We start from the raw sequence: 24630 nt of genomic DNA on the forward strand, positions 1-24630 counted from the left end.
GGGACCTGATGCATCCCTACAGTCGTCCCCAATTCCTTGTAGGACAGGTCGGACTTCCTCCACTGGGCCATGGGGTCTCCATGCTGTCCAGCTGGCAGCAGCCAACACATGACCAGCGGTACTGGGACACTGTCCAGCCTTTCCTCTCATGCCGGACGGTGGCCGCGTCTTTACCGAAAGCCCTGTAAGGGGGCAAAGGGCTGTGGGGAAGGCAGGTAGGCGGGTAGCCAGGCACAGATGAGACCACCCGCTGTGATCCCGCAGGGTCACTGGGACTTCAATCCATCTGGCCCACACGCAAATGCTAGGGATGGGGCTTTGGGGGCAGTGCGGCTTCAGGCTTGCAGCTTCAGCGTCAGGGAGCTGGGCACACACACCTGTGGGCAGAGCCGGCAGCAGACTGGGACCAGTGTTCCTCCGTAGGCCCCCTTGACCCTCCACCACCTGAGAAGAATATGGGGGGTGGGCTGTAAGGCTTTAGACTCCCCAAAGCGCACACACAGTGGGCCACGTGCTGCCCGCTGCAGTTTGGGGCGGGGCGGGGGGAGCACGGTCGGGATTCCTGACTCCAATGCCCACAGCATTCTCCGTCGACATGCAACCGCTGAGACACTGAGAAAGGAACCCAGTTCCCCATGTTACATGAGGCCAGGAGTCGACAAAGCCTGAGGCTAATCAGGGACGCCCGCACAGGGGCTGAGAGGCTCATGCTGGCACCACTTACGTGCAAGGGGAACAGAGTTCTGGGACACACCTTGACATGTCCCGAGCCCAGCTGCAGCGGCAGTGGTGATCTAGTGTGGCGGGGAGAGGTGTTGCAGGCAACGAACTGTCCCCTAAGAGAGCAGCTGGCAGGCTGCTCACCTGCCCATCCACACTCGGATCCCCACACACCACACTGCTGCGGCACTCCAGGGGGACGCAAGTCACCTGAGGGCTAGGGTCCAAGCTCCTCCCTTTCCCTGGGCCTGGTGCACAGGAAGCAGAGAGGAGAGCCCCGAGGAAGAGCTGACTGGTGACAACACATGGCACGTCGCCTAGAGCAGAGATTCTTGCTGGACGCCTCCCTCCAGCGAATTACCTACGCCCTCTGCACACAACGTAGCCTGACAGCTTGGGTTCTTTAGCTACTCTGTGCACAAAGTCTGGGCACAACCTTGTAGCCCCTCCGTATTTGCTACTGTAGGCCCACCAGGGCAACTCAACACACACACACACACACACACACACACTCACTCACTCACTCACTCACATAGGCACACACTAACACACACACAAGCACACTCACTCACAAGTGGTCCACTGGCCGCTGGGCACAGGCTTTCCTCCCCTCGGTCCCCGTCTTGACCTTGCACCAATTTCCCTTTTGCACCTGACTTGAGCCCCCTGGCAGAGCAACGGTTGCACCGTCCCAGCGATTACCATCAGGATTCAGGAGGGAAGGGACTGCACTCTTGTATTGTGGCACCTGACCGTCCCACATAAGCACCTCATCCACAGAGACCCCTGTGTCTCCTCTTGTCTCGCCAGCGGCCTACACACACACTCCCGCACACACAGAGACACACGGCTACGCAATTGCACGAACATATGCACGCACACACTGCCGGCACCACCACGGATCTCAGGCCCAGTGTGCCACAGACGCCCACACACACTCGCAGGAACTCACGCTGGATCTCCGCCCTCGCGCGTACTCTCTCCATGAAATCCCACTCATAAGCCTCTGTGCTGCCCACAACCCACACCTGCCTCTTCCCCTCACACATCTCCCATCCTGAGCCACTGTCTCAGGACAGGGCTCGGGGTCAAAGGGACCCCGGGTGTGGGAGGCAGCAGCAAGGTATACTGGCATCGACTGTGAGAAGCCTGCCTACTCCTGAGTTCTCCGGGGACACGGGGCCTTAGCTCTGATCCTCACTGGAGGCGTTGCTCACTGGATTCTCTCTCACCAAGGAGACGACACCCCTCTGGGAGCAAGGGTCCTGGCTGAAATTCCCCAAGTCCTGGCCACACTGTACCAGGACCCAATGGACCAATTTGCTCCCGCTGTGCAATCCCCTTCCCTGCCTTTCGGCTCTGGCCTATACAACAAGTCTCCACATAACAGGTCTGTCTCTTCCTCCTCCTCCTTGCAGACTCTGCCTGCCCAGGAAGGCAGGCCTCTGTGCACATGGCAACACCTGCCCCACACTGGTACTGCACCTCTCCTGCACACACAGAATCACCCTGGCAGCGGCTAGGACAGTCACACTCAGGTTCCGTCCTCGTCGTCCCTCCTCGGGTCCCCCATAAACACACACACACACACACACACACACACACACACACACACACACACACACAGACACACAGACAAACACACACAGACACACACACACACACACACACACACAGAAACAGAAGGGTTTTTAGCTTCCTGTATGTGTCCGCATAAACATCGTGGCAACTCTTCAAGGCTGCCACATGTGATCACTTCCCCAATTGTCTCCGGGGCTCGTAGAAGACAGGAGACGCATCCACCCATCTCTTCCAGCACTGGTCGCGTCCTCCATTGTTCCTGATGGGCAAACATAGAAGTTCTGTGCCTTTCACGTCCACACAGATGCAGAGCCCCTGATGCATATGGGCACACGCAGACACATTCGCGTACATGCACACACACGCACCCCCACACAACAGACACCAAGAGTGATATGGGATATTTTCAAATACATCCCAGATGGTGCCACTCTTTTGCCTCGCCCTTTTGGGATCCCTCTTGCTTTGTCACCCAGGGATTCCTTTCCAGCCCCCAATGGCCTTGGGCTAGTTCTAAGAATGGCTGTCAGGTTGCGGGAGGACATGGCGTGGTGGGGCACATGGAAGGAAGTGCGAGATTCTCACCACAGTGGCGCCTGGGGACACGGCAGCTCCAGTCCCAAAGACTGGCAGGCAAATCCAGACTGAAGGAGCAGGGGGAAGCCCGGGAGAGGGCGGACATCCACGGGGAGCATCTGTGGTGGAGAAGCATTGCTCCTCCCGAGTGGCCCTCCAAAGCCCCAGCCCACAGCACAACTGCATTTGGTTTGCAGGCATCGACCCACTGTGTGTTTGCAGCTGAGTCCCTGCAGGTCCCTTGTCATCCTCCCACCCGCTCCCCATGCTACCTGGGTCCCAGTCTCGGCGGACCTTCCATTTCCAAGCCAATGTCTGGCCCACGTTCCTTGCCCATACAACACATGTGTCAACACACTGCATACTGGGGTTCTCACCGACACGTGCGCACGTCAGGTCATTGTCCTCTGGTCCCTTCCTCCCACAGGTAGTACTGCAGGGGATTGGGCCACAGGTCCTCGATGATGATCTGGTAGGGGACACAGGCCGGCGCCACATTGGGCATAGCCCACTCTCCTCTCTGGCCGGGGGCCACCCACATCCCACTGCTGACGAAGGCCTCAGGGGCCCCACCTCGGCAAACCTGTTCGTCCCTGGGCAGCTATGCTCACACAGCCAATTCAACAAGTTAAGCCTGGTGGGGTCATGCCTGCGACTGGGAGCTCCACGTTCATAATCCCAAAACCACTGGACTGGAGTGGAACGAATTGCCCTGTAGCCTAAAGGAAGAGAGGATTTGAGGAGCAACCAGACGGCCTCCTCTCCACCCACCCCTCCCTCCTGCCCCTGATTCATGCTCATCATCCCCCTGCCCAGCACCACCATGGGACCCACACTCTACCAGCAAAGCTAAGCTGATACTCCTTAATGATCACTGGGTTCCAGAAGTACGGGTTGTCCCCAAAGAAAAACATCACTCTGCAGCGGTACTTGGGATGGCCCACTTCCTCCACCTGCCGTGAGCAACGGGACAGGAAGGGCAAGTGTCCTCCCTCGGGGTCCTGACCTCCTTGCCTGGCTGTGAGGGTGAGCACCTTTGCCTCACCCTCTCCTGCCCAAATCCCACACCCGACGGGACGGCCCCCAGCCACAGCCTCCCCGGTCTGACCTCTAAGTTGACCACGTAGCTGAGCACGTCTTTGTCCTGGGCACCGTTCAAGGCCGACAACTGGGGGTGATTCAGAATCTGTGCTGGGTCAAGGAGCTGTGCCTTCAGATGCTGTGGAATCAGACACGGCCCACAACCACAACCCTCCCAGGCTAAGAGCAAGGGACTAGATCATGGCATGTGCAGAAAGACCAGGAAACACTAGCCCCCACACTCCTCAGCCTCTGCAAATGCATCAGACCCCATCGACACTGCGCTGTCCGTTGGCTTCCTGTACCTCCCACGCTGTCTGCACACAGCAGGGAGAGACTCCGCTGCCTGGACTCCTCACAGTTCCTTCATATCCCTGACCTGTGTGGGTTGCCAGCAGCCCATCATAGCTTGTGATGTCGGCATGTGCTCTGACCCCTCCTCACGGCTGGGTGTTTTGGCATATTCCCGTGAAGACCAATGTTGTCACCGGCCTTCTGAGTCCAGAAGGAATAACACGGCTTACAAGAAACCGACTGCACACTAACGATGCAAACGGAGGGTGTGGGAGGGAGAAAGAGATCGAGAAGCACGGACAAGGAGGGCAGAGGAGGGAAAAGAAAGTAGACACAGTGACACAGCCAGCCAGGAGAGAAAGACATGGGTGGGACCCAGCCGGAGCCTGAGGACAGAGAGGGAAGCAGGGGTGGAGATACCAGGAGAGAGTCCTGTGTGTGTGTGTGTGTGTGTGTGTGTGTGTGTGTGTGGGTGTGTGTGTGTGGGTGTGTGTGGGTGGGTGGGTGGGTCTGTGGAGGCAGATTGTACCCCGCTCGGAGTAGGTCTGAGTCGTCCTCCTGTCTGGATCAGGGGGGTGGCATGGTTCCACTAAAGGCCATGAGTGTGTGTCTGAAATGCTCTCTTTTGACGGAACTGCTAGAAAACGTGCACAGCCTGTGAATGTGAAGGTGGGTGTGCGGCCTGTGTCACTCTCCCATTTGGCAGCGAAACGTTTCCTTGCCTTATCTGCTCTGAGTGAAGGCTGCTCTGTGCTACCCTAGCTCTGGTAGCATGGGGACACATGCCTCACGCCCACAAATAACGTGTGAGAGCAGCCTGCAGGCCAACGCTGGCGGACACCTAGAGGAAGCAGGTCCAAGTCCCCAAGTCCCCCCATCCCCAACAACCGCCCCTGTCCAAGGCCTTACATTGGATCCCAGACCGCACCAACCCAGGGCCAGGGACCACTGCCCAGCTCTCCTCCCTGGGGGCCATCGCCCTGAGGCACCCTGCTCTCAGGGCCCAGCCCTCCTGCACAACACCCCCGCCATCACCCACCAGCACAAGGAAGGATACCGCCTGGGCCCAGAAGCCAGGGATGTGCTCGATGATGGCCCTTCTCTGATCCAGGTAAGAAATCCGCCTCCGAAGAATCCTGCGCTTCAGCCGCCATAAGGCCCTGGAATCTTGGGCATTCCCAGCGCTGATCTCCAGCTGAAGACGCTCCAGCGCTGCCAGCGGGTCCTGGGCTGAGGCAGGACACAGCACTGGCTCCTGCTGCTGCGGCTCCTGTGAGAGCTGGGGCCCCTCCTCCGCCTCTGCATCTGCCTCGGGCTTCTCCTCTTGCTCCGGAATCTCCTCCAGCTGCTGTCTCCCCTCCTCCACCTCCTCCTGCTCGCGCATGTCCTCTGCTTCTGGCTTGGCTCCCTCAGAATTCTCCTCTCCAGCCACCTCTTCCTCGGTCGCCTCCCCGTCCTCTTCCTCCACCCCGATCACCACCTCAGCCGCCACCATTCCGTCATCCAATATCACCACCAATTCCTCCGCTGGGCTTGCCCCCTGTATCTCACACCCGGCCTGGGCTTCCTGCACCCCTGAACCTGGGGACTGCGGCCAGCCCACGCCCTCCAGCGCCCCTGCATTCCCGCGGGCCCGGGACTCTCGACCTTTCTCATCCAGGAAGATCGGGGCCCAGGGTCGACGGGAATCACCGCTTTTTCCGGACCGCGACACGCTGGCCATGACGCTCGGCCCCGGCCCCAGTGTAGCTAGGGCAGCCTCAGGACAAGGACAGGGAAATGGCAGCAGGTGGAGAGAGCCTTGCCCTCAAGGCGGTTGGCTCCCTGTTGCCTCCCGCCTCAGCCCGCCCAAGTTGGGCGCAGGCGCACAGGCTCTGGGATTTGACGACTCCGCATTGGCCGCGGCTGCCGTGGAGGCGGGGCCTAGACAGAGGCAGTGAGGAGTGTGCGCATGCGGCCTGCGGGCGAAGTGGTTCCAGGGCAGGTCAGGCCCGCTGGCCAGGTTGGCGGAGCAATCAGTTGCACGACAGCAGGGCAGGGTGTTGGCCGCCGGCTAGCGCACGCCAGCGGCCGGTCCGGGCTCTGGAGCAAGGGCCCAGCCGCCAGCGTGGACCCCGTTTTGCCGCATGTCCTCTTCAGCGCTGTCACCTTCCAGGCCTGACTCGCGAGGTCCCCGGTGTCACACAGTCTGTGTTCGCTTGTACACCCTTTCCCCAGAGGCCTCACTACAGGCACCAGAGCACTCAGCACAGGAACGTCCGCAGCGTGAGCCACTGTCTGCTCCGTCCCCTTGCCCCTGTTTCATGAAGCTGGGGCAAGGCCTGGAGAAGTCCTTAGGTGTCGCGCCTACCGGCGCCACATGCCCGTCCGCACGGTTTCTCCTCCTTGGCCATCAGGCTGAGGGCGGCGGTAAGGTGGGCGCCCACCCAGAACCAGTGACACCCACCCTAGACATACCCCACGGCCGTGTCCTTGCAAGAAAGCAGCTCAGCAGAATTCACTGCACTGCAATTCAGAGCAAACAACAACCCCCAGAGCCCCATCTGCCACTGGTGCCCTGCTGATCTCCGTACAGAGCACCAGGGAGATGGGGTAGTAGGATTTAGCAGTTTCCTCCGGTCCGGAAATCTAACCTTCCACTAAAAGGAGGACGACTCCAAGCAGGGCGCTTAGGGGCCCCTCACCGAGAATTACAAACTTGTCTGTGTCTGTCTCTGAGAAAGCCCCGTGCCTGCTGTCACTAGTACACACGAAAGCAGACGAGTTCCCTCCACGTTTCCCAGGTGCCAACGAGAATTCTGAAGAAGCGTGCACCCAGACACAGAATGTCCACTGAGAGAGACAGCGAGAAACAGACACGCAGGGAGACAGAGATATAGAGGGAGAGAGAGAGACACACATGCAAGCAGATGAAGGAAGGACGAGTGGGGGGGAAGACCGGCCTGGAGAGGGAGAGTCACAGGGAGACTGGCGGGAGAGACAGGGAGGAGGAGCAAGACAAGAAGAGACAGAGGGGCACCTATTACAAGGAAGACAGGCGGAGACAGGGGGAGGCATTAGTGAGGGAGAGGAGGGAGACGAAGACAAAGAGAGCTGGAAGGAAAGTGGGAGGGAGGGACAGGAAGAAGACAAGGGAGGGGGAGGCAAGGGGAGGGTAGGAGGAAGGAGAGCAGGGGCAGCCGAGGCGGAGACAGGTGGGCTGACTCTGACGACAGGGCAACTGCAGTGTGCACATTCACCTGGTGAAGTTCACCTGTGCAATTTCCACAGAGACGAATGCTGTACAGTGGTCAGCCCTCAGCACAAACGGCACCGTTCCCACCTGGACCTTAAGGGCAGTCTGAAACAATCCCTGAACTAGAAGGAAGCTGCAGTGAGGCCATTCTGGGTGAGGAAGAGGCCACCGCAGGGAGGAAAGCAAGGACCCGATCCCCACAGGGCTGCTGGAGGCCCTGTACTGACCAGCAGCAGACAGGAAACGGGACTGCCGGAAAGAGACCGCAGAGACCTAGGGACAGCACGTGCGGGAAGAAATCACGTCCCCAAGCTCGGCAAATTCAGGGAAAAGCAGAGGCTGCACATCCGTGAAAGTCAATGCTTTCCGAGTGGAACCAACGAGGTTCTCACAGATGCCCAGGAAATGTGCTCCACTCTGAGGCCCCTCGCCTCTGGCAAGCTTCTCATCCAGAGCGACTCATCACAGAGAAAGGGTGCACCGTGAGCAAAAGAGCCAAGGTCTCCTTCGCATCCCCGGACGCAGACAGGTGATCCGCCCAGTAATTTCAAGCCAACGTATGGTGATAAAGGTTACATTCCACCACAGTGATGGAGGAAACTCGCACCCGAGGGGAGGACAATGAGTGAGAACCGCATCCCAGGCTGTAAGGTAAGGACAGACCGTCCAGCTGTATTGACGGGTCACGAGACCGTGACTCAAATGTCTGTACAGACACCGAGGGTCTGCACAGGCACGAGGGCTGGATACTTGTAAGCAGGTAGCTGGATTTCTGAGTCTGGGCTGCCCATATGATATGAAAGGCTAACACGTGCAAGCAGAGCTATGCCCATGTGATGCGGCTCAGCCCCCTGGGGCGGTACTTTGTACCCTGTGGAGGACCCGGGAGACGCATGCAGGCGGGCTCCTTGTGCACCTCTGCCACCGGGCACATATGTGGGAAACGTAGGGCCAAAGGGTCCGCCGTCGGGCTTAGTGTGGCTCACCCTTCAGCGGGTGCATTGAGCATCAGTGCAGAAAGCACTGGGCTCCCTGAAAGAGGCCAACGCCTGACAGAAACACAGTGGTGCTGACCCCTGCTTGATGGGCTCCTGAGGAGACTAAAAGGAGTTAAAGGCATGCAGTCCACCAGAGAGTGGAGTGGTGTTAAGCAGGGGAGGGTGCGATGAGGAGGTGTCGGGCCTAGGGTGTGAAGAGGCGGTCATGCCATGTGCATGAGTTCTGGAGATCTCACTTGCACAGGGCAGCCGTAAGCAACGCTTCACCGCCTCGTCAGGTTTCTCAGAGCTAAGTGCTCTCACCACAAACATAGAGGGTTTGCTGAGAAATGTCCCGGTGAAGGGGGCTGGACGGGGCGCTTGCACGTGAAGGATACGGGCACCTCCGTGACTGCCCGTTGTGTACCTCAGTCACGCACTAGTCCTGGTGGACTAAGCTGAGCTCAGTACCCTGCAGTCAAAGGTGTCTGCACGGTTCCCGCAAACATGAATCAGACTCCCAGGTAGGAAGTAAGGGACCAATGAGGGACCAGAACACACAGGAGGCACACGGAAACGAGACACACGCTGGCAGGGGGAAGTCTCTCCCAGCCAGGAACATGCCACATGGCAAAAGAGTAAGTGGGAAAACGTTGCTAGACCGCTTTTCACACTTCACGCCTGCACCTGCAACGTGCAAGCCAGTGACGTTTGAGCCCCTAGGGTCCAAAGGGTTTGGAAACAGAAGGACGGAAAATAGAGGCGCGACTTAATGCTCACAGCAAGGCAGCTGCGTTTGGGGACATTACCTGGCTGGCAGTGAGTGCATGGCCAATCCTCTGACGAAGGTCCTACGGGCACGGAAGGATTTCTGGCTCCGGGAACATATCAGAGACCACGCAGAAGCCCCTCCCCCTGACAGCAGGACAGCAATTGGATCTGTCAGTGGAAGAAAGGGGTTGAATTCAGAGGGAAACCCACTCAAGCGCAGGAGCATACACCAAAGACAAGACAGGCCAGCAGAGCCGCAGCTGACACAACACGCAGGTGTGCAGAGACGAAGGCGGTTACACGGGTACAGCTGTGCCCACTTGGGCCAGGCAAGGAGGCATCACCAGAGAGGCGTTGGCACAGGCAAAGCCAGGGAAGGACCCAGACACGCCAGGGCTCACTCAGGGAGACAGAGGAGCACAGGCAAGGCAAAACATTTCCCGGACACAGAGAACAACAGGACGATCCCGACAGGCCAATGAGAGACACGTGTGGTTCAGAGACATGGAAGTCAGAAGGCTCCTGAATTGCCGAGGGTGTCCCGTCGAGGGACAGCACTCTGGAGCCCACACACGCTGGTGTTGTGGTGGAAGAGGCCGCTAGGCAGCACATAGAGTTGTGCAGGGGGTTTAGCAGCTCCTGGACCCTGGGGCTCCCCAGGGAGTGCTGCGGCGACGGGAGGACACCCGGGGCTGCAGGGTGTGCGGCATGAGGGCTGTAATCCGTCGGACACAGAGCACCCAGGCCTCTGACCACGGTCCCTGGACACAAGTGTCCACACTTGAGGGTTCGGCTCTGGGGGCCGTGAGCGCATTCCACACCCACACCTTGCCCGTACCTTCTCTTTGGGACAGGCCGGGCGGAAAAGTCACCCTGGCCCCTCAGCAGGTATTGGCGGCAGATATGAACATGTGGGGGACCCTGTGTTCCCCTGTCCCGTAAAGTGTTCCTGCTGGGCAAGACCTATCAAGTAACGGCCTGCTTGTGCAGAACGATGCCCCAAAGGGCCCGGCCCCGTGACCACTGAGGCCGTGTTCCCACTGCAGAATCATGGGCCATACTTTCTTTGGATGTTCACACCCAAAGACACGGGCCAGCACAGGGAGCTTTTCCAGGGTACCCCGACGTTTACACATCAAGCAGCTGAGAAGACGTGCTTCTCCAGCCAGTGTGCAGACAGCAGCGAGAGAAAGACCTGCCTTCCCTTCTAGAGAGTGCGACAGCCTCCGCCCTGGAAGAGGTAAGGCTTGGGCGTACAGATCCCCAACTCCACAGCGTGCTGACACCCCGCTGACCATGTTGTCTGCATACTGGTAGGGGCAAGAAGCCTCCATGCATTGGGACTGCCAACGCCTTCTCCGGAATAGAGCCACTGCAGAGAAGGCTCTTGTACTGCAGAGCTGTGCAGTGGGGATCCTGGGGGGCTTGGGCAGCTTGGGAGACGGGAAGATTAGTGTGGGGATGTCAGTCTCAGGCACGCTGTGCTGGGGGCCGTGCAACTTGGGGATAGAGAAGAGCCTGCGATGGACAGGGCTGAACTCTGTCTATTGCCCTGCTAGCACGGTGGAGCCTTTGCCCCATCCCTAGCACAGACATCTCTGGCAAGCAGCCATCTGCTGTGTAAGGAGTACCCCAGCACTCGCCTCTTCCCAGGTGAGGCTCGTCCCAGTCCTTTCTAAGCCCCAGGCCTGCCCGGGACCTCTGCACAGAATGCTAAGGCTGCACAAGTCCATCGTTCCCTATGTGGCCGAGGCAGCCTTTGTCCAGGCACTCGGGCCAAGGAACGCAGGCTGCCTGGGACGAGGCGACCTCTCTGAGCGCCTGCTGGTGTTTGCCCTTGGGAGTCTTCTCACAAGTCTCACATGGCGTGTTGGACACACGGCTTAAGCCTGTGGACTCAGAGGAAGAGCAGCACCCGACTCATCACGGCTGACGATGAGAGGGCAGAGGGCACACGGGAGAGGATGGCGTGTCCGTGGCCTTTAAGAGCCCCACCTCCCCGCGACCCTCCCCTCTGTTGGCTTGCAATCTGGGCCCCCCAGTCGTAACCTGAGGTCATTTCAGAAACAGCAAAGGTCACACAAGGGCATCCGTACTAGGACTCCTTCAGGAGTCTTGTGTGTGTGTGTGTGTGTGTGTGTGTGTGTGTGTGTCAATATGTGAGAGTAAGTGAAGCAGAGGGTGGGAGGCTCAGCTTCAGGAAGTGGAACCAGGAAAGTTGGCTGTGATTTTGGAGTTGCGTGAGACTGTAGTGGGCTGTTTCCTCTGCAGTGTGTACGTTCTCCCTGTCAACTCTGCCTGAAGCAGAACTTCATCGGTCTTACCCACCCACTCTCCCTCTGGTCCCTCGGTTCCCTCCCCTGGACACCACCAATCCGACAGCCTGCTCACAATCCCTCAAATATGTATGGCTGCTCCTGAGATCCTGACCTTGTCCACGAGACAATCTGCATTCGTAGACATCTGAAAACCAGAGGGTATTCAACCCTGGGAATTCCTCCCTGTGTGGCGGTTCAGTCAACATGACTGAGGATGTCACCATGCGGGATTCTGGGGGCACCATCATGGACATCCCCAAACCCTGAGTATTGGACATCCCTGGCCTGTGCTGGCCTCTGCATTTCCTTGAACTTCCTCATTTTCACAGGAAAGATATGAACCTGGGCGCTGGCCTTTCTCTCAGGTTTGTGCCCTGTCCTCCCTCACTCAACTCCCCATTGGTTCAATCTTACTGACCTCACACGCAATCCCAATGTGTGACCCATCCCTACGGACAATGTCCTACGTCCCGCCCTTCCTGGGAACTGCAATGTGCAGGCACAGAACACTTACACCTCTGGACAGCCGCATGTATACATGGACACGCCCCAGAGCGTACCTGAGCAGAAAACACACACAAACACTTCATGCTGTGTATCTCCCATTCTATATTTCTTCAAATGTATATTCTTCAAATGTACTTCTTCCAATGTCTTTCTTCAAAACCCTGCGCCACGTGTCACCACCAGCCTTGTCCTTCTTTCACGGGCAGGAGAATCTTGTGGACCATCGGTGAGCATCGGAAGGGTTTCCACTGGGGTCCGTGAAGTGCGATGCTCCTTCATAGTCTTCTCAAGATCGTGCATATCCCTGGGATATACGGGTACACACAGACAGAGGCACACAGACACACCCACACCCACATCGATACACACACACACACACACACACACACACACACACACACACACACACAGGACAGGTGAGAGTCTCATCTGGGCCCTGTTTAAGGTTGCTTGAATGTTTCCAAACGGAAGGTAGAATGGGAGGGTGTGATAAGCTGTGCCAAAGCTGACAAGTGGCTCCAGAAGCCAGACAACATGTCAGTTGGTGGCAGGAGGCCTGAGGGTGGGGCTCATGGTCCTGGAATGACAGTTGTCACCGTGCTATCTGATGAGCCAGCTTGGGATGTCCCGCTCTGCTCATTCTTGTTGTCTAGCCCACTGCCCACCTTCAGCCTCCCCAAAGGGGCAAAGCCTCTTTGACACGTTACGTCTTAAGACTCCCTGTCTCAGGCCGATGCCCTTTTGACCTGGCGTCACCTCCTGTGCCACTGTGAGTCTCGGTGCCTCCGTGCAGAAGAGAATTGTGCCATGGGCCCCACGGCACACATTTCAGTGCCCACACCCTTGGCTGCTCACCTCTTTCCCTCTCAGTGCTCTCTCCTGGGGCTTCCTTCACCTTGAAATACGGCAGGGGATTGCGCCAAAGATCCTCTATGATTATCTGGTAGGGGAGACAGGCCAGGCCTCAGGTAGCTATCCCACGCAGTGGGGGAACCCATGAAAATCACCTCCCTTCCTCGTTACAGGGCCCCACCTCAGCAATCCTGCTAGAGCCGGCAACGCTGTGGTCAGAGAACCAGTTGAAGAAGTTGAGGCTGCTGTTGTCATGCCTGCGTCTGTAGGCCTCCTGTCTGTACCTTGGGTACCACTGGATGGGACTGGAATGAGACGCCCTATACCCTGCAGGAAGACGAGTATGTGAGAAGGCGCCAGAGAACTAATCACATTCAACCCTCCACCCACTGCCGCCCATGCATTCAGTGGACACTTACCAGCAAGGCCAAGGACATACTCCTTCGTGACGACTTCATTCTGGAAGTAGGGGTTCTTGCCAAAAAACAGCAGGATCGTCCGGCATTCCCTGGGAAACTTGTGTTCCTCCACCTGCCGTGGTAGAAATGTGGGGCAGAAATGTGAAATCTTGTTCCAGGAGACCCGCCCTCCCCTGAGGAAGGAACACACCACTTCTCCCCACCACCTCCCCTGCCCACACAGCCACCCACCCACACCGCCTCCCACTCCCAGGCCCACCTTCAGATTGGTCATGTGGCGAAGCATGCTTTCATCGTGCTTGCTAATCAGGGCTGACATCTGAGGGTGGTTCACAAACTGCTGCAGGTCAAAGAGCCTTCAGGTGCTGGGCATGAGAGAGCTCGACCCAGAGAACCAGTGTGGACAGCATCCTGGCGTCCTCCCCCAGGGACTGGCGTCCTCCCCCAGGGCCTCACGCCCTCCCCACGGGCTGCATCCAGGCCCACGGGGTCTCCGCATTCCGCAGGGCTCTGCTACACACGCACAGGAGGCTGTGCACGCCCAGACGCCCGCATCCACGCCTAGCCTTGTGTGCTCATGAGGACACTGAGGACGCTTACTTCCACACAGCCACACAGCACACATCCGGTCTCGCGCCGACCGGACCGGAGGGCATTCGCATCGCCTAACCCGCAGCAGGAGGCTTAGCGGGACCCAGACACGTGCCCCCACGCGGCTTTGCGTGGGAAGAAGCCCTCGGTCATTTCCCCGTCCTGGCCTGGACCTCCACCGCCACTCCCCACTCTCGCAGCGCTGTTTCCGTGCCAGGTGCCACGGACAGCACACGTGCCTCCACCACCCCAGCACTGCCCTCCTCCCACACTCATTGCAGAGCCAGGACCACTGGATGGGATCACGTTTGCACCTTCCCGGCCACTGGAGCGTGGCTTAGCTCCAGTCCCTGTCCCGGGTTCCTCTAAATGTCACCTCCCTTTCCTTCCTCTTGTGCAAGCCCAGCCCCCTCTGGACCCTCCCCCAGCAGCAGGAAGGATACAGCCTTGGCCCAGAAACCACGGATGCCCTGGATGAGGGCACTTCTCCGTTCCAGATGATGCCGCCGCCTCTGCCACATCCTGAGTTTGAGTCGAGCGTGCTCCCGGCTGGCTTGTTTATTCACGGGCTGTAGCTCTATCTGAAGGGCCTCCAGAGCCTCCAGCGGGGAAGGGCAAGGACGGAGGCCTGTCTCGAACTGCTCCTTCTTATCCTGCTTCACCTGCAGCTCCAGGGCTTCTTCCACCCATCGGCCTTCCTGCTCACGCGGCTTCCGTTCCTCCTCCTCCCGCTCCTCCTTGTCCTCCTTTCCTTCCACCTCCTCCTCGCCCTGCTGCTGCTCCTCCAGCGCTCCCTTCTCCTGCTCCTCTTCCTCCTCGGTTTGCAATTCTGCTCTCCCTTTAATGGCTCCCACGCCTTCCCTGCCTCCTCCTGCTCCTCCCCCTGGTCCTCTTCCCCTGCCACTGCTGCCGCCGCCGCCCCCCGCCCCCGCCGCCCCCGTCCCGGCCCAGGTCCCCGCCGCCGCCGCCGCTGCCCCCCCCCGCTGCCGCCCCCGCCCCCGCTTGGATACCCTGGTGCTCCTGCTCCTCCCCTTTCATTTCCGCCAACTCCTCCTCCTTCCGCTCTTCCTCCTTCTGCTTGGGCTTCTGCTTCTCCTCCTCCTTCTAATCTTTTACTCCTGCTGCCTCTCCCCCGCTTCCTCCTCCTCCTCCTCCTTCTGCTCTTCTGTTCCTGCTGCTCCCCCTCGTCCTTCAGGTCCTCCTCCTCGTGAACCTGGACCTTCTCCTTCCCCGGCTCCTGCTCCTCGTCCTCCTCCCCCTTCTTCCTCTGGTCATGCCCCTCTTCCCCAGGCGCGTCCTCTTCCGCGGCCGCCACCTCAACCTCGTGCTCCACCAGGCCCCACAGCGCCTCCACCGCCACTATGTCATGCCCCAGCGGCACGGATATCTCGCTGGGGCCGCCCACCTGCCCCTCGGGTCGGGCCTGGCCTTGCTGCACAGGCTGTTCGCTGGTGGCCTGCAAGCCTTCGGCCTGCGCCACCTCCGGCCCTGCCGGAGACCCAGTGTCCCCATGGGCCCTCGTCTCTCGACCGCCCCCTTCCCGGTCGAAGGCGGCATGGGGCCTCCGGGCATCCCCAGTGTTTCGGAAACACGAGTCGCGCAACATGCGGCCCCGGCCCGAGACACGAACGGTGGCTCCTACCGACGACGAAGCGGGAGGTGAGAGCACGGCCCCCCTCCCCAGACCCAGTCGGGGGAGCCCGGAGGGCAATGGCTGGCAACTCGCTCCCCCTTCCTCCCAGAGCCCAAACGTCGACGGGGCGCATGCGCACGGTGCTGTACCCAGGATGCCTTGGCGGTGGCTATCGCTCTGCTGCCGCTGCCTCAGAGGCCTTTGTGGTGAGAGGGGTGCGCCTGCGGCTTTGAGGCTGAGGGAGCTCCAAGCCACGCCCAGGCTGCTTCACTGCCTTCAGGACCAATCATAGGGAGGGTGGTGTGCGTGGCTTCGGCGGTCCCGCCCCCTAGGTCACCCGGAAACTGGGGCGCGTCTGTTGCCTAGGCGGGAAGGCTCTGGGCCCCACGCAGTGCAACTCCTCCCGGGGGCTTGCAGCCGGCCCTCTGTGCCCTCTGGGTGTCCTGTTTGGCTTCTGGCCACGCGAAAGCGACCTTTGCATTCCACGGTGCGCTGGGCACGCGGCTATCTACACACACGGGTAAAGGGGGACCTCCACGCTTTTCCCACTTACACCGCCACCTTTGTTCATTGTGCCCCGAGTCCGACCAATCCACTGAGCGGATCACCTTGGCTGTCCGCGAGACGCACTTCAGCTGTGCGCCTGCTGTCTGTGCCCCCTGGTTTTCCATCTGCTCAGCCTCCTTTGCATACTCTCTACGTCCATCCTTGCTCCAAGAAGACATGTATGTCATGACAGCAGTCTAGCAGTGCACCGGCTAGGGAAGGTCGGTGACAAGAGGTGTGTGACGTGGGGAGGACGCCACACTAGGGGAGGCTGCGTAGCATGCGCGCTGCTCTTGCCGTTTGTCCCCGTTGCCTGCAAAGTGACACACTGGCAAGCACACACCGCCCCCCTCATGATCGGCTGCCCATCCCTCCCGTGTGTGGCAGTGCACAGGAAAGACCCGTGACCATGGGCCCTGGGACTCCTGGGGCTTGTGTCTGTCTCACGGACAGCGGTCCCCTTCCGCCCACAGTGCTTGGCCATCTTCTCACAGGGAGCCTCCCCAGGCCTTCGTTGGCCGTATGTCTGTTCATCCTGGTCCCATTTCCTTTACCACTCACTTAGGCGGCAGGCTGCCATGAGCGTGGGCGCTGACTCCAAACACTGTCCCCCTGTGCCACAGACAGCATGATTTCAAGGGCCTCCGAAAGGTGTCAGGGGGCTGGGGGATGTAGCTCTGGGAGGCAAGTGAGGGACACGCCCCAGGGTCTACACGAAGCCACATTACCACTTTGGGGAACCAATGAGCTGCAGAGGGTGTGAAGTGAGGGCAATGATGTGGTCTCCCTCCCTGTCAGGGCACTGGTGATGTGGACTCCCTGCCTGTCTCCTTCAGACAGCAGCAGCTACACACACACACACACACCCCACACAGAGCCACTGCAGGATTGGAGGCTCGAGATGCATTGCCTGGCCAGGCACCACACTCATGCGCTGCCTTTTCCCTTTGGTGGAATGCAGCGCTCCCCTCCCTCTTCATGGGACCAGGAGGCTGCCAGGCAGGCGGGGCCTTCTAGGATTGCCAAATTGGTGTGCCGGGCCCTGTGGCCAACATGTTGCTTCCGTGACACAGAAGAGGTTCCTCCAGACTCGCTGGGCCACGTCAGGAGACGTACGGGGTACCGAAATGCTCCGGGGTGGCTGTGATATACGAGGCAGCACACCACAGCTTCAGGGGACAGCAATGCATAGAAACGCAGGTGGATGGGGAGAGGCTGAACAGGTGGTAGGGGGCTGAGAGGGGGTGGCCACTGTGACAGACAGAGAGGCAAACATTTACCCCGAAAGGGAGAGGAACAGGTCCAGTGGTGAGCCCTCAAGCTGCCCTCAGCAGAGGATGTAGGGGGTGGGCAAGACAGGAAAGCAGGCCCAGACCCTGGTGCACCTGGCCTATGCAACTCACTCCCTCCAGAGAAATGGGGCCGGTCAAACGCCCATGCATCGCTGGAAGACCCCGTGGCAGGAACGTGGGAGCAAGTGTGGGTCCCAGGTGCAGGGACTGCCTGGGACAAGCAGGCAATGCCTTTCAGTTTGAACAACACCTACCACAATATTGGGGCCCAGGGGCCGGGCCCCAACTTCGCAAGGGACCCTAGACCAGCCAGGCCTGTCTCTGCAGGGTCATCCGGGAGGATGTTCACCGAGACCCACACCCTGGCTGGGTACACAAGGCCTTGCGATGATCCCCCTAGGCCGGTCCAGGAGCAGGACCGGACTTACTCAGGCTATCTGCTGCCTCCCTCCACTAATCCCCACTTCCTCGCAGGGAACTTTGGTCCTCCTCCACTGGGCCATGCAAGGCCCAACCCCAGCTTGCCCCTGGCCAAGGCAACACAGGACGAGCGGGCCCAGGCAAAGTCCAGGCTTTCCTCCCGTCACGAAAGGTGATCAGCTAGCTCCGTGTCGATCCCAGGAGCGAAGGGACTGCACTCGCTGGACTTTGGCACTTGAGCCTCCCCCTTACCCACCAAGTCAGGAAAGCCCCCAGTCTCTCTCCTTCGCTAGCCAACGGCCTACACACACTCACTCGGGCACAAAGATGCACGGCCACGCGGCACGTGGACACACACACGCACGCGCTGCCAGCACAAACGCTAGGTCTCAGGCAAAAGTACTCACAGGCGCCAGCCACAATACACTCACAGACACTCTACTGGACCTCTGCACTCACTCATGCCCTCTGCCACATCCCACTCACGAGGCTAGCGCCTCCCCACGACCCACACTTGCTTCCCCCCCTCACACAACACATGCATTTGTCCTGGGGCCCAAACCCGGCTGAAAACTAGGGCAGATTCAGGACTTCCATTGGGTCACGGAAGCTGGCATTGAGATGCCAAGGAAAGGGAGCCACAACTGATACCAACCTTACAGTACCAATGGCATTGGAACATGGCATGTGGAGAAACAGCAGCCACGACTAGGTTCCCAGCCTCCTCGGCTCCTGCCCTTTCTTCACACCCTCTAAACACTGGGGACTCCCTTGGGTGTCAGTACCTCCCAGCTGGCTGCAACCTACAGGGCAAGGGCCAAGGGACTGACCTTTCACAGTTCACATGTATACCCAGCTTGTGTGGGCTGCCTGGAGGCACTCACGGCTTAGGAGGTCTGGATGTGCTCTGACCCCGTTACTTACGCGTTCCTTTGTGTGTTCCCTTGCAGCCCTGTGCCATCAGCAGCCTACTATGTCCATAAGGACATGCACAGCACACGGAAACCCAGATGCACTGATACTGTCCAGGGACAGGACAGAGACAGAGAAAGAGAGACGGAGGTGGGGGAGGGAGAAAGCGTTCCCTAAAGAAAATGATCACAGGGACTCAGAGACAGACAGACACCAGAGGGACATGGAAGGAGGCAGAGGAAGGAGAGTAAGTCATGACTATAGATAGCCACAGAGGGGGAGTGTGTGTGTGTGTGTGTGTGTGTGTGTGTGTGCCAGTGCCTGTGCGTGTGCGTGTGCATGCGTATGAATGGGTGAAATTGTCTGGGACTGAGACAGGGGTGTTGCCACGATTCCTGGACTCTCGAACGCCCTCTTCCAGCAGAACGGAGGCCCGGTATTCTCAGGAGTCTCAGCGTTTTCCGGAACACGACTCATTCGCTTTGGGGCCCTAGCCCATCCTCAGGCTGGGGCCATAGAGCACACGGAGTGGGAACATGAGACATGAGGCTCCAGACTAGGCCCAGCAGGTGGAGCGTCGAGGCCCAAGGTGTTTAAATGCCTGCTGCCTCCTTCTGGAGCCCACCAGCATTTGGGAAGCACGCCCATGGCCCCGTGGCCCTTCGGACACTGCAGTAGTTGTGGCTGTGGCTGGGGCTGTGGCTCTGGCGGTGGCTGTGGTGGAGGTGGGGCAGAGGCAGGGCACTGAACTCTTTGACCGTGGGTCCTTGGGGAGAAGGATCTCCAGACCAGACCCAGACAGTTGGCTGCTGTTCAGGAACAATCAGCAGGAAGGGAAGTGGGCGTGGCTCCAGCATTTGAGCCCCTTCCTCCCCTTCCCGGGTCTGGAGCCAGTGCTCTGCCTCCCCCTCCAGGGTGGCCTCCCTGTTTGGTGCATGTCCTTTTCCGCTTTGTCATCGACCACAACTGTCCTGTGGGATAGCTCATATCGGAGAACTGGTGCTACAGATCTCACCTCTTTGGGGAGGAGCCAAGATGGCAGACAGCATGGAAGTTTCTTAAGTGTCTCGTGTGCATGAAATACAGCCAGACCAACACTAAACCATCCTACCCACCCAGGAAACTGACGGGAGGATTAGCACAGCAATCTGCATATCCTGAACCACAGACTTCAACAGGTACGTGGCATGGAGGAGTGAACTTGGAGAGCGAGGAGGCTCAGGAAGGGAGGTGCTTCTGTGCCCGGAGAGGCGAAGGAGACTGGGCAGGTGGAAATTTTACCAATTTTCTTTAATATTCTTCTACATTATTCTTTCCTTTCGTGTCTATATTCACAAATTCTGTTTTACTCCCATATTCTCCTTCTAGTCTATTTCAGTGTTTTGATTTTTCAAATTCTCGCAACATTTCCCTTTGTAATATTTGTTATTTTCTAAATTTTTCTCCACTCCCACTTTTTTTCTCTCGTGTCAAACCCCTTTCAACACCCAGATGAAACATGCCTAGAATCTACCATCATTCATTCCCTTTTTTACGTGTGTGTTTTTAATTTCTTTACTTTTAACATTTTATAATTTGAATATTTCATTTGAATTTTCTACCTCATGAGTTCCTTTTCTCCCTTCAAAATGACAAAAGGAAGGAATTCACCCAGAAAGAAAGAGCATGAAGCAACGAGAGCCAGGGATTCAACCAACACAGATACAAGCAAGATGTCTGAAGCAGCATTTAGATGTCTGAAGCAGCATTTAGAACCACGATGATAAGAACACTAGCTGCGGTCCAATGTAGATTAGAGTCCCTTTGTGCAGAGAAACCATGAAGTAAAAACTGGCCAGAATGAAATTAACAATGATATAACTGAGCTGCAATGACGGATGGATGCAGCGGTGTCAAGCATGGAGGAGACAGAACAGAGAATCAGCGATATGGAGGACAAACTGATGGAGAATATGGAAGCAGGAAAATCGAGGGAGATTAAGGAAAAGAGCACGGTTGAACAATTAGAGAAATCAGTGACTCATGCAGAGGGAACAACATCAGAATCACAGGGGTCCCGAAGAGGAAGAGAGAGAAATAGGGGCAGCAGGGTTATGTGAGCAAATCATAGTGGAAAATTTTGCTAACCTGGGGAAAGACACAGCCATTGAAATCCAGGAAGCACCGAGGACCCCCATTAGATTCAACAAAAACTGACCCTCAGCAAGGCAGCAAGGCATATCATATTCAAGCTCACAAAGTACTCAGGCAAAGAGAATCATGAAGGCAGCAAGGGGAAACAAGTCCCTAAACTACAAGAGAAGATAGATCAGGTTTGCAGCAGACCTACCCAGAGAAACTTGGCAGGCCTGAAAGGGGGGGGGGGTAGGATTTGTTCACAGTGCTGAATTAGAAACTTACGCAGCCAAGAATTCTTTATCCAGCAAGGCTGTCATTCAACTTAGGAGAGACAAAAAGGTTCCCAGACAAACAAAACTTAAAGGAGTTTGTGACCACTGAATCACACCTGCATGCAATTTTAAGGGGGGACACTCAGAGGGGAGAAATGATTATCTATCTATCTATCTATCTATCTATCTATCTATCTATCTATCTATCTATCTATCATCATCTATCATCTCTCTATGTATATGTATATGTATATGTATACTTATAATTCTATTTTTATTTATTTATATTTATTTATATTTATAGGTAGAAATATAATTAGATATATAGAGATATATAGATATATAGATGTAGATGTAGATATAGATATAAAGATATATAGATTTTTTTTCTCCAACTCTTCAAAGAAGATAATGGCCATAAATTCATAAATTTCAGTACTCAGTTTATTTTTTTTTCAACGTTTATTTATTTTTTGGACAGAGAGAGACAGAGCATGAACGGGGGAGGGGCAGAGAGAGAGGGAGACACAGAATCAGAAACAGGCTCCAGGCTCTGAGCCATCAGCCCAGAGCCCGATGCGGGGCTCGAACTCACGGACCGCGAGATCGTGACCTGGCTGAAGTCGGACGCTTAACCGACTGCGCCACCCAGGCGCCCCTTTCAGTACTCACTTTAAATGTCAGTGGACTCAATGCTCCAATCAAAAGACATAGGGGAACAGAATGGATGAGAGAACAAGCTCCATCGATATGCTGTTTACAAGAGACCCACTTTAGTTGTAAACACAACTTCAGAGTGAAAATAAGAGGATGGAGAATCATCTGTCATGCTAACGGTCAGCAAAACAAAGCCAAAGCAGCCATACTTCTATGAGACAATCTAGACTTTAATGTAAAGACTGTGTCAAGTGATGCACAAGGGCATGATGTCATAATCAAGGGGTCTATCCACCAAGAAGACCTAGCAATTGAAAACATTTATGTGGCGTATTTGAGAGCAACCAAATACACAAATCAATTAATCACAAACATAAGGAACCTCATTCTTAGTAATGCCATCATAGGAGGAGACTTCAACACCCCCCTCGCTGCAATAGACAGATCATCTAAACAAAAAAATCAACAAGCAAACGGGGGCTTTGAATGACACACTGGACAAGATGGGCTTCACAGATATCTTCAGAACATGTCATAATAAAGCAGCAGAATATACGTTCTTCTCCAGTGCTCATGGAACATTCTCCTCTACAGATCATATCCTGGGGAAAAAAGTCAACCCTAAGGAAGTTCAAAGAGATCGAGGTCACACCGTGCATATTTTCAGACCACAACACGACGAGACTCGAAATCAACTGCAAGAAACAATTTGGAAAGGTAACAAATACTGGGAGACTGAAGGACAGCCTACTAAAGAATGAATGGGCTAACCAGGGGTTTAAAGAGGACATGAAAAGTATACGGAAGTCAATTAGAAAGTATATGGAAATGATAACACCTTTATATCCTTAAAGAGGATATAAAAAGTATATGGGACTCAATGAAAAAGTATATGCGAGTCAGGGATAACACCACAACCCAAAACCTCTGGGACGCACCAGAGTCGGGAATAAGAGGACCTATCTAGCAAGTCAGGTCTTCCTAAAGAAGAAAGAAAGATCTCAGAGACACAACCTCACCTGACGCCTTAGGAGGCTGTAAAAAGAACACCATAGGAAACCCAAAACATTCAGAAGACAGGAATTAACAATGATTAGAGCGGAAATTAATGCTATTGAAACCAAAAGTCAAACAAAACAAAAACACACACAACCTCAAACAAACAAACAAACAAACAAACAAACCAAAATAGGAGAACAGATCAATGAGCCCAGAAGCTGCTTCTTTGAAGGAATTAACAAAATTGATAAGCCAGTCATCAGTTTGGTGAAAGAGGAAAAGGAAAGGGCCCAAATTAATAAACTCAAGAATGAAAGAGGAGCGATCACAAGAAACACAGCAGAAAGGCAAACAATAATAAGAGAACTTGGGGCGCCTGGGTGGCGCAGTCGGTTAAGCGTCCGACTTCAGCCAGGTCACGATCTCGCGGTGCGTGAGTTCGAGCCCCGCGTCAGGCTCTGGGCTGATGGCTCAGAGCCTGGAGCCTGTTTCTGATTCTGTGTCTCCCTCTCTCTCTGCCCCTCCCCTGTTCATGCTCTGTCTCTCTCTGTCCCAAAAATAAATACACGTTGAAAAAAAAATTTAAAAAATAAAAAAAAAATAATAAGAGAACTTCAGGAGCAATTATTTGCCAATACAATGGGCAATGTGGGAGAAATGGACAAATTCCTAGAAACATACACACTACCAAAGCTGAAAGAGGAAGAAGAGCCAAATTTGAACAGACCCATAGCCAGTAAAGAAATCAAACTGCTAATCAAAGACCTGCCGAAGGAAGAAGACTGCAGGGCCAGATGGCTTTCCAGGGGAGTGCCAGCAAACATTTCAGGAAGAGGTAACACTTATTCTCTTGCAGCTGTTCCCAAAATAGAAATGGAAGGAAAACTTCCAAACTCTTTCTATGAAGCCAGCGTTACCTTGATGCCAAAACCAGAAAGAGACCCCACTAAAAAGGAGAAGTATAGACCAATTTCCCTGATGCACATGGATGCAAAACTCCTCAACCAGATATGAGACACTCGGATCCAACAACACATTAAAATGTTATTCACCACGACCCAGTGGGATTTGTACCTGGGATGCAGGGCTGGTTCAACATCCACGAAACAATTAACGGGATTCATCACATCAATAAAAGAAAGGACGAGAACCACAGGATCCTCTCAATCGATGCAGACAGAGTGTTTGACAAAATACAGCATCCTTTCCTGGTAAAAACCCTCAAGAGAGCAGGGATGGAAGGAGCACCCATCGAGATCATAAAGCCATGTATGGACGACCCGACGTTACTATCATCTCAGTGAGCAAAAGCTCTCAGCTCAAGTCACGAACGAGACAGGAATGTCCACCCTCTCCACTGTTATTCAACATAGTATTGGAAGTCTGAGCCTCGGCCTCTTCACCCTTCTGCTCCCCCTCTTCAGCTACTGCTCTTCCAGCCCTGGCTCTACCTTTTCTCCTCCTCTTCTTCTCCCTCTGCTCACGTCCTCCTCAATTTCCTCCCCCAGCTGCTCCTGCTCTTTGACTCGTGCTCCTCCTCTTGCTCGTCCTGGACTTACTCCTCCTCCACTTCTTCCCTCGCCTGCACCCCATCATTCACTCTTCCTCCTCCTCCTCCTGTAACTCCTCCCAGTCGTCTTCCTCCATCTGATCCTCCACCTCCTCCTCCAACTCTTCCTCCTAGGCATCTTCCTCCTTCCCCAGGTCCTCTCCTGCTACTGCCCTTCCTGCCCTACCTCTGACTTTTGACCTCCTCTTCTTCCCTCTGCTCTCGTCCTCCTCAACTCCCTCCTCCAGCTGCCCCTGCTCCTTTGGCTCGTGATCCTCCTCTTCCTCGTGCTGCACATCATCCTCTTCCAT

The 24630-nt window shown here is 56.1% G+C and overlaps 2 protein-coding genes across 2 annotated transcripts; both read right to left on the reverse strand.

The window, feature by feature from the left end:
- Positions 1 to 3274: 3274 nt before the first annotated feature.
- On the reverse strand, positions 3275 to 5974 carry LOC124525769 (testis-specific Y-encoded protein 1-like). The gene is made up of 5 exons (XM_047098351.1): positions 5309 to 5974; positions 3986 to 4063; positions 3719 to 3830; positions 3451 to 3596; positions 3275 to 3346 (listed from the first exon to the last, which is right to left on the reverse strand). Exons 1-5 carry the CDS (start codon positions 5972 to 5974, stop codon positions 3275 to 3277), a joined length of 1074 nt encoding a protein of 357 aa, XP_046954307.1.
- A 6278-nt stretch (positions 5975 to 12252) lies between these two features.
- On the reverse strand, positions 12253 to 24630 carry LOC124525795 (testis-specific Y-encoded protein 2-like). Its single transcript, XM_047098377.1, has 9 exons — positions 24507 to 24630; positions 16662 to 16712; positions 15237 to 15559; positions 14365 to 14811; positions 13590 to 13667; positions 13331 to 13442; positions 13093 to 13238; positions 12915 to 12999; positions 12253 to 12363 (listed from the first exon to the last, which is right to left on the reverse strand). The coding sequence occupies exons 1-9, from the start codon at positions 24628 to 24630 to the stop codon at positions 12335 to 12337; spliced, it is 1395 nt and encodes a 464-aa protein (XP_046954333.1). The 3' UTR covers positions 12253 to 12334.

The sequence above is a fragment of the Lynx rufus genome, unplaced genomic scaffold (genome assembly GCF_022079265.1).
Source record: "Lynx rufus isolate CCGP_SWC_20201006 ecotype Redwood Valley unplaced genomic scaffold, mLynRuf1.p SCAF_48, whole genome shotgun sequence".
In the NCBI taxonomy this organism is placed as follows: domain Eukaryota; kingdom Metazoa; phylum Chordata; class Mammalia; order Carnivora; family Felidae; genus Lynx; species Lynx rufus.